This window comes from Argiope bruennichi, chromosome 7, assembly GCF_947563725.1.
Source record: "Argiope bruennichi chromosome 7, qqArgBrue1.1, whole genome shotgun sequence".
Classification (NCBI taxonomy): domain Eukaryota; kingdom Metazoa; phylum Arthropoda; class Arachnida; order Araneae; family Araneidae; genus Argiope; species Argiope bruennichi.
The window spans coordinates 19,489,326-19,498,598 of NC_079157.1; the positions used below are offsets into that span (position 1 = coordinate 19,489,326).

At 30.1% G+C, this 9,273-nt stretch overlaps 1 protein-coding gene across 1 annotated transcript; it reads left to right on the forward strand.

Moving 5' to 3' along the window:
* Window positions 1-3,467: 3,467 nt before the first annotated feature.
* Window positions 3,468-7,023, forward strand: LOC129976194 (uncharacterized). The gene is made up of 2 exons (XM_056089641.1): window positions 3,468-3,571; window positions 5,539-7,023. Exons 1-2 carry the CDS (start codon window positions 3,536-3,538, stop codon window positions 6,007-6,009), a joined length of 507 nt encoding a protein of 168 aa, XP_055945616.1. The 5' UTR covers window positions 3,468-3,535; the 3' UTR covers window positions 6,010-7,023.
* Window positions 7,024-9,273: the final 2,250 nt, after the last annotated feature.

A 9,273-nucleotide genomic window follows, 5' to 3' on the forward strand; every position in this document is an offset into this window, starting at 1 on the left:
ACATGTGCTGAAGAACTGAGAAAAAGAAATTATAATATTTTACCCAGTAAAATTTGCCTGAATAGACCAATAGGAATGAAATTTTGCAAACGTATTTTAGTTAATTTGTATATTAGCTAATAATATGGATTGTTATAATAATTAAATCAAATCAAGGACACAGTAGCAATTTTAACCAGGAAACTCATTTATAAAAATATTTGTACTAAAGAAATAACACCATTTTACCGGTTCTCGTCCAAAAATTACTTTGAAGCATCTGTAGCATTTTTCTTGCCTTGCCACAGCGGCGGCTTAGTAACACCTTATAACACCAACAACATTATTCTGATACTTTTATGATAGTGTCCAAAATATAAAATATCGAATAACACCAGGGAGATATTTTACGATTTCTTGTTTAAATAGGGTATTGGTGGGGTATTGCTTAAAGGATTTTATGACATACTTATAAAGGATATTCTTTGTAAAAAATATAAACGTTATAGATGTTCATATTTCCTGTCGATGTTTTCCACTCTGCCTTTTTAACACTAAAATAGATGATTTTTTTAAAAAAAATTACAAAAAAAATGTGCGTTTTGAATAAATATATATAATTCAGGAAGATTATAAAAATATTTTTTTGGTAGAATTAAAAAAAAATATTAAAATGTGCCAAAATGACTACATTATGAATTAAACGATATTTCAAGGACACAAATCGCATTATAATAATTCTGCAATAAAAATAAATGTCCTTTTACACCGATATATGTTTTACAATGCAAAGAAAAAAATATTTTAATATATTTGATGGTAAAAGTATTCATACAACATCTATCTTAGTATTTTTTCTAGCTCCCAGATAGTTCTTATTCTATTACTACTATTGCCATATATCGATCTTTTCTACAAATATTTATTAAAAATGTATTTCCAATCACTCATTGTTGCTCTTTGGAACAGTCATGTGAAACTTATAAACGGAAATAAAAAGTTGTAGCCAAATGGCTACACGATGCACTGTAGGATAAAAATCACAATTCGTAAACACACAACGAAGTTATTAGATACGAATTTCATCTTCTATATCATATATATATATAAAAAAAAATCCAGCCGGCGCCCTGGCATAGGGGTAGAGCGGCTTCCCCGTGATTTGAGTCCCGGTTTGGGCATGGTTGTTCTTCTTCTGTGCTCTATCTGTGAGGTGTGTGAATTGCCCCCCTGTAAAAAGGGGTTGTGCAAGCGAATGTGAAGCATGAAGTAACTAAGTCGCACTCTTGGTCGGAGTTGACGCTGCTCAAAAAACAAGAGACGTTCACTCGGCTTAAATCGCTGACAGATAACTGTCAGTGGTGCTTGTAAAATGCCATAAATCACAACCCCCCCCCCGATGTTTCCTCGACTGACATTGCAAATATCAGCAATAATGCAAAAAAAAAAAAAAAAATCATCTAACAGGTATAATTTGTAAATTTCTATCCTTAGTAGTTTGGTCGTTAAGTTTTGTTTTTAAAATCCCAATGAAGTGTAATAATCAGATTAGCAAGTTTTGGAATAAGAAGTTGACTATTTTTTCATCTGTGATCAGAAAGCCCGAACAATTTTTCTGTAATACCTCTCATTCAAAATTTCCAAGCTTTATCAAAGGAAAGATGTTTCGTCATTTAACAATAGGCTCTAGTTTCACACCTGGAATTCTCTTGTTTCTAAATCCGGGGTGATACCACAAAGCCACTGTAGCATTACTTAGGGATCGAGTTTAATTTAGTTATATTAACATCCCGTTTTAAAGCAACATTAGGGTCATTTTGGGACAGACCTCGGTCCGCGATCAGATGACGAGGACAGCACCTGAGCTGGCACTCCTCTTTCCAAGCTTTCACACTACACCAGCTGGAGGACATCATTTGGTCCCGATGGCACCAGACCAGCTTACATGACAGTTCTTCAGTGGAATCGGGCCTCGAACCTGAAACCTCCATCTCCGAAGCCGAGAGATTACTGGACTTGTTTAGGGTACGAAAATACATGATCCGGAGACTCGACTTCCCCAAAAACTTTAAGCTGAGATGTGCTGAGAGTAAGTTCATGATTTGACCTGGGTTACAAATCGTAAGTGAGGTCTCTATTATTTAATCATGGTTCAAAATTAAGTGATCCATCCAGCAGTAACTCTCGTATTATATCAAAATGCGATGCTTATTTAATTAAATTAAACTAAAAATTTGCATTACAGTGAGCTTAGTTTGCATTACATCAGTATTTACAGACTAAACATTTGAAATGTGTAATGAATATTATACTCCTATTTCATTGCTCCAATGCTTAGGAAGAAATCAAATTAAATATGACGAACACGGTTTAAATTTCTTGTATTAATTCGGGTTTCTTCAATATTTTTGAATTCTTCATTACTTTTCTGTGATCGGATAAATTTTTACACAACTGTGGTTTGTAATTTAAAACTCTTTGTTCTACATGGATGTCTTTAACTCCTTGAACAGATAATTTATTATTTCTTTAAATAGATGCCATATTTAATTTTAAAATTTTATTGTTATTTCCATTCATATCAGACACCTGAGATACATAAACTTCTCTAAGAGTTTTTGCCTTTTAAATTAATGGCTAATTTTTTATAATTAAATCTTTTTAACTTCAGAAAATATTTATTTCTAACAAATTCTGTAATTCGATTAACGAATATGACTAATCGCTTCCTCAAAAGATGTTAAATAAATTCGTGTTCACATTGGAGCAGCCATTAGTTGTAACAAGAGTTAATGTTGTCGATAAGTTACAACAACATTTATGTGTTTTGAGGAATCGTAGAATCTTGACGGAATCACATGATTTTATATTATGTCAGCAACTGTCGCCGTGTAGACATAGTTTGAAGCAGCATTTACACGAGGCCAACTATAATGCGCAATATAAGGTCACGCCTACCTCAAGAGAACCACGTGATCCCATGGGGACTATAGGAAAAAGGTAGGCGTGGTCTTCTATTGCACAGTAGATGGCCTCATGTGAACGCTGCTTAACATGGAGGATATAAAGATATGCCATAATTTGTTTCAGCTGTATTCGAATCCAAATACGATGTGACAATTTCTTCCGAGGAAGTTGGTAATTTTTTGCTACATTTCCCTCTTTGTTTCTAACTTTCTTTTCCTTTCTTATTCCTCTATGGATTTTGTAAAATTCAGGATAGATTAAAGAATTATTTGTCAATGCAATATATATATATATATATATATATATATATATATATATATATATATATATATATATTGATCTACAAATGCCATGAGAAAAATAGAACTAATCATTTGAACAATAATAAATATGGACGAAACGAGATTTCTTATTTTTGTTTGTCAATTCTTTGTTATTCAGTTTTAGATGCATTAGTGCTCTATTTTATTAATTCACTGTAACTGTAATCAGCATTTTACAACTAATCACATAAAGTTATAAAATAAGCTAACTTGTAATACAAATATAGTTTTGTTTTTCGTATTTTCTGATAGTAATACTTGTCGAGATGGATTGCAGCTGGTCCACCGTGTTGAATCCTTTAGTAAGATTATAATTTCCTCTTTAGATTGTCATTTTCACACCCTTTTGTTTATCTTGATTTGTTTCATTCTTGTAAAGATGTAAATTTTGCAATTTTCTATTCCAAATGTATTAGCCCCTAGCCTCTTTATATGTTAAGACCATAAAATATTTTAATACTTCAGAATGTAAGTTCAGTCAATCAATTAATTTAAGCTTTAACCTGTGAGAGTAGCAACGCTTAAAAGTGAATTTTGGGTATAATTCAATATTTTATATAACAAATTACGAAATATATTAAATGAAAGTTAAATAATGATTTTTTGAAGTTTTATAAGCTTGTTAAAACTTTCGTTAAAAAAATGAAACGAAAAAAGTATAAAATTAAAGGCCTGAATACAATAAATTGTAATGAATGTTATAAGATTTTAATTATTCACTGAAATTATGTATTTAATGAACTTGATTAAATTTCCATCTTATTTGAGGTTTCACTGGTGCCTTAAATTTTTTCATTTTTGGCTTGCTTACATAATTTTGGATAATTTTTCCTTTAAAATAAAATAAATGTTAATTTAAAAGTAGATATGATAAAATATTTTAAATAGAAAATATTGAAAGAGTTTTTACTATTAATGTCATTGATTAGCTTGGCCTCTCATCTAGGATAAAACATGAATCTATGAATTATTAATTTGAGCTTGTGTTTCATGCAATTGTATTTCTAGAAATGTTTCAAATGGCATTAAATTTATGCATATTTTCAAGATGAAGTTTCGTATACCCAGAAAATGGAAACTTAGCATCTATGAAATTGCAAAATGAATGCATCCAAAAATTATTTAATTTGAAAATGAGAATAACAATCAAATTTTGAAATAAAATCTTAAGCAGCAATCTTAATGGCACGAAACAATGCTGGAGCTATCAATCTTGAATCCTTTCTTTTAATATTCTTGAAATAAAAACTGCTAAAGTTATATGAAATGGGTATTGGAATTGAAAGAACCCAATGAGTATTGAATTATTGAAATAAATGAATAGAATATGTATATTCTGGCAGATTTCAGAAAAATATTTTCGACTCAATCTCGATGTATTCAAACGATGATTTAAAGGAACAAATAGTTGAAAAAAATTGTTTCAAACCGTGCATTGCTTAAATATACTATTAAAAAAAACTATTGCATTAAAAGATCCGATACATAATTTTAAGGTAGGTGGCTACTTTGAAAAGTCGTTTTTTTTTTTCGAACATATGAATATTTTTATATCTAATATTTTTAATTTTTCAACAGGTTTTTTTTATAAAACGTTAGTTTTGTTCCCAAGTCCATTTTTTTTGGAAAGTTACACTGATTTTTATATTTGCATTTACATTTTTAATATCTTAAATATTTAGATGTTATTTCCTCACATTCTAATCTTTCATGGAATTTTCTTGCAAAAAATCTCATAAATTAAAAACTGATGCATATTTTTTGTTCAGATTTGGTATAATAATTTCTTGATATGTTCTACAGTTCTTGAATTAGAGAATAAGTAATTTATTCATTCAGAAATATTTTATTAATTCTTCACAATGTGTAAGTAATTGGAAATTTCGTGTTTATCAGTCGAACCGTATATTTAAAGAATGAATAGAAATATAATTACATTTTTAGTTTAGGAACTAGATAATATAATAAGTTATCTGTAAAATATTAAACAAATTCTTCGACTTCTAAACAACCCCCCCTCAAAAAGACTTTTTTCGATTTTTTTTTTTAAATTGTCTTTTAACTGATGTATATTGGTTTCATAGATGGATGTTTTAATCTTTTTAATACATATATTAAAAATACTATTTTAATACGTTTTTCTAAAAATCTATCTTGGACGTAAACACATACATTAAGCATTTTATTGTGGTATCTTTAATCTGTTTTTGAAATTTGAAATCAGCTATGAGTACATTAACAAATTTTTTTAATGTATTTCTTACTTTAGAATATGCTGCATGCTTTTTGGAATTTAGCAGAGTACTGCTGGAGAAGACTGGAGGTTTGTTGTGCTAGAACAACAAGATCTGACCACGCTCCTACACAAGAAGCGATTATAGCTTTCGAACGACAATCAATGGCAAGTATAACGCCCATACAAAGAACACTATCTCTCAGAGCACACCAAGGGTCTTTATCTTCCGCGCAGGATTCCGACTACAGTCAGCAAAGCGACACACGAAGTATTCCAGAAACTGCCTCCCAAAGTTCATGCAATTTAAGTCCTTTATCTGAAGAACATAATGAAATGGGTTCTGACTCAATGTCAAATAAAGAACAAAGTGGCCAGGTGCAGCAAGGCACTCCACTGCTTTATCGTGGAGAGAGTCAAAGATCTCATGAGAGGCCTTCTAATTTGATGGTTGGCGCTACAAATCAAGTATCTGAATCATCAGAAAAGTCTTACAGAACTTTTTAAGTCAATGACTTGAAACTAAAGTGCATGGTTTCTTTTTATATTGATGATGCATGTATTTATCTGTTTATACGCATGCAGAAATCCCCTATATTTTGTAATTTTAGATACAAAATTAAGTCGAGGCAAGACAGCTTCCTAAAATTTTATGAAAAAAAAAATTATAAAAAAGATTAAATTCGTTTGTGTTTTTAAAATTTTATGACTATTTTAGAATTGCGCTTTTAGAATTAAAAATGACCACTTCCGAGTCTGAAAGTGTGGCATTTTTTTTTATATTGTGTTTTTTTAAATTTTTACTGGTAACCTCATTTTGTGTTAAATAACTGCATAAATCCATTTGTGCTCAAAAAATTATTTTTGAACCTTCATTAGTGTGTAGTACTAGAAGTATCAAGAATATAAAACGGTATTGAAGGACACATAAAATTTGTATGAAAGTATTTCTAAGCTTAGATGAAATGTTTAAAATAAAGGTGAATTTCTCAATTGCATTTGATTATGATGAATCAGATTGCAGCACTAGTTGGCAATGTTTTTTATATCCTTAATTCTGTAAAGGTGAACTCGAAATTGATTATGTACCTACAGATAAGCAGATTCTATTAACTTTTTTACTTCGCATGACATAAAATATTATATAAATCTTTAAATGCCGGCGTCTTGGCATAGGGGTAGCGCGTCTTCCCCGTTACCTGGGCGTCCTGGGTTCGAGTCCCGGTTTGGGCATGATTGTTCATTTGTTCTATCTGTGAAATGTGTGAATGTGCCCCCCCCCCCTGTAAAAAGGGTTGTGCAAGCGAATGTGATACGTGAGTAGCTAAGACATACTCTTGGTCCTAGTTGGAGCTTCTAAAAACAAGAGACGCTCCCTTGGCATAAAATCGCTGTCTTAGTCAGCGAGCTTGTCCAGGGCAAATGCCATTATAAATAACAACAAATTAAATACTTAATAATATTAACTTTAGTTACAGAAGTTTTAATGATATTTCAAAAAAAAAAGACTGGAATAAATAGCACTAGAAAATTTATAAACAACCAAGCTATTTAATAAACAATGGCATATTATACTGTTACATCAAATGCACCATGTTTTTTTTTTTTTTTTTTTGAGAAGCAGGATTTAAGATCAAATGAACGAACATAATATGAAATTTTCTTGCCGAGCTTGATTTGTTTCCAAAATTGCTGTTGAGAAAAAGTGTCAGCATTTTTCCTTGTGAGCACGTTGCATCAATATAAATAATCATTTGTTAATCTGCATGGAAAGTAGCTTTGCAATGACGATTATAAACAAAGGACACATTTTTTATTGTCTATCTGTATACATTTTTATATTATGTTTGACAATGAATTGTTTAATCGTTTGTGAATTTCTAGCAATGCAATCAGTTTTAGATCATCGCTATTTAAATTTTTTCTTTTTACTGCTATAAAAATGCATATTATGCAACTAAAGTATTATGATGTTTATGGAATACTTAATAATAAATTCATAAAAATGTGTCTATTGTTTGCATTAGTATCTGCTTCTTGATTTGAATTTTAAAAAAAAATCTGATTGGAAATGGAATTACTTCTGAAAGAGTGCTTAAAAATATACCCATTTCTTTTATTAACTACTTTTGAAAAATTAGCTTTAAAAATAACATGTTAGTTTATATTTAATATTGGTGAATACTGAATGTTTTTTTGGTTGGTAATCAATTTAAAACGGGCAATTTGTCAGTAAATTTTATGGAGTCGTATCATCATTTTATAGATGCTTTTAAAATATTTGAAAACAACTCAGATTAGGACATTTACTTACAAATTTTATCGAATCCTACCATCAATCGATGGATTCCTTTAAAATATATTCAAAAATATGTCTGAGAATCATTATAGATCAAGCAATTTGCCGATAAATTTTATGGAAAATTTGCATCAATCAAATTTGCAGTTTTAATATTTTTCTATAAAGAAAGTGTAGAACCAGTTTAACCTTTAACGGCATTCAGTTAAGTTCTAGGTGACAACTGCCCCTTATCAGTTATGTCATATATAAAAATGTATTGTTCGATAAGGTTTAATAAGAATAAATCATACATTTTCAACACACTTGCATCTTTTAGAATGTTATCTTTGAGATGTAATTTTAAATATTAAATAAAGTTTATCTGAATATCACACTTTTAATATACAAGTTCATTTTCAGAGCCATATACAAATCCTATATTTTTAAGAGATCCAAATTATCATTATAATTTAATTTTGATAATTGTAGTATATTTTAAAAGGTTGTGTGATTAGTATTGAACAAACACAAGACAAATTCTGGACGCAAAATTTAGAGGGAAAAAAAAGCAAGCTGATGATAAAGTTTTTCTCTTTCTCATGTATGAAGTTTACAAAAAAGCAATATTAGTCATCAAAAAATTCGGAAACTATATTTTGACGATATCCTATGTTTCAGACTTCCTGAGTCATAAAAACATATTTTTGGAAATAGGTCTGTCTATAAACTCAAAACCTATCGCCTATATAGATGAAATTTTGTGTATAGCTCTGTAAATTTGTAACTTCCTGTCAAATTTTGAACGAAATTTGAAAACAAAGAAAGCTAGAATGATAAAATTTGGTACATGGATTTAAACACAAAATTGTAGATCGTATCAAACTTGGAACCAAATTCGAAAGGAGTTGATCGTATATCTATTTGTACTTTCACAAACATGCAAATGCTATAGTTCATAATTGAGCTACTTAAATAAATGAAATTTGATAAATCTTGCAATTACATGTACAGTGTTTATATCAAATATTGATTTCCATCGATGGTAAGAAAAGCGTTAAAAATACATAGTTGATTTCTTAGTAACTATGCCAACAATTAATTTTCAAAAATTGCAGGTTAATTCGAATAAAAATTCTAGAATGCCAAAATCGATATTATGTAATTGTTATTCCCCAATGATATGCAATCAATACACAAGTGCTGAGTTTCTGTATTATACTACGAAACACACAACTTTCATCTGTGACACTCTGAAAATAAAAATCCGAACACTAGTGTTATTTATGCTGCGGGAGGGAGAGGATAATATCTTAATTAGATAGTATTAGATAATGTTCAGGATTTAGTTTAGTTTAGTTATATTAACGTTCCTTGTAAAGCAACATTAGGGCTATTTAGGGACGGATCTCGTAATTTTGAACAGCTGTCAGATGACGAGGACGACACCTGAGCTGGCACCCCCTCTCCACACCACACCGCACCAGCGGGAG

What these genes read in the sequence shown, in the direction of transcription:
- LOC129976194 (XM_056089641.1), top strand. Translation starts at nt 3,536, where the DNA reads ATGGATTGCAGCTGGTCCACCGTGTTGAATCCTTTA. An exon ending in CCACCGTGTTGAATCCTTTA is followed by an intron (nt 3,572 to 5,538) that starts GTAAGATTATAA and finishes TTCTTACTTTAG; the next exon opens with AATATGCTGCATGCTTTTTG.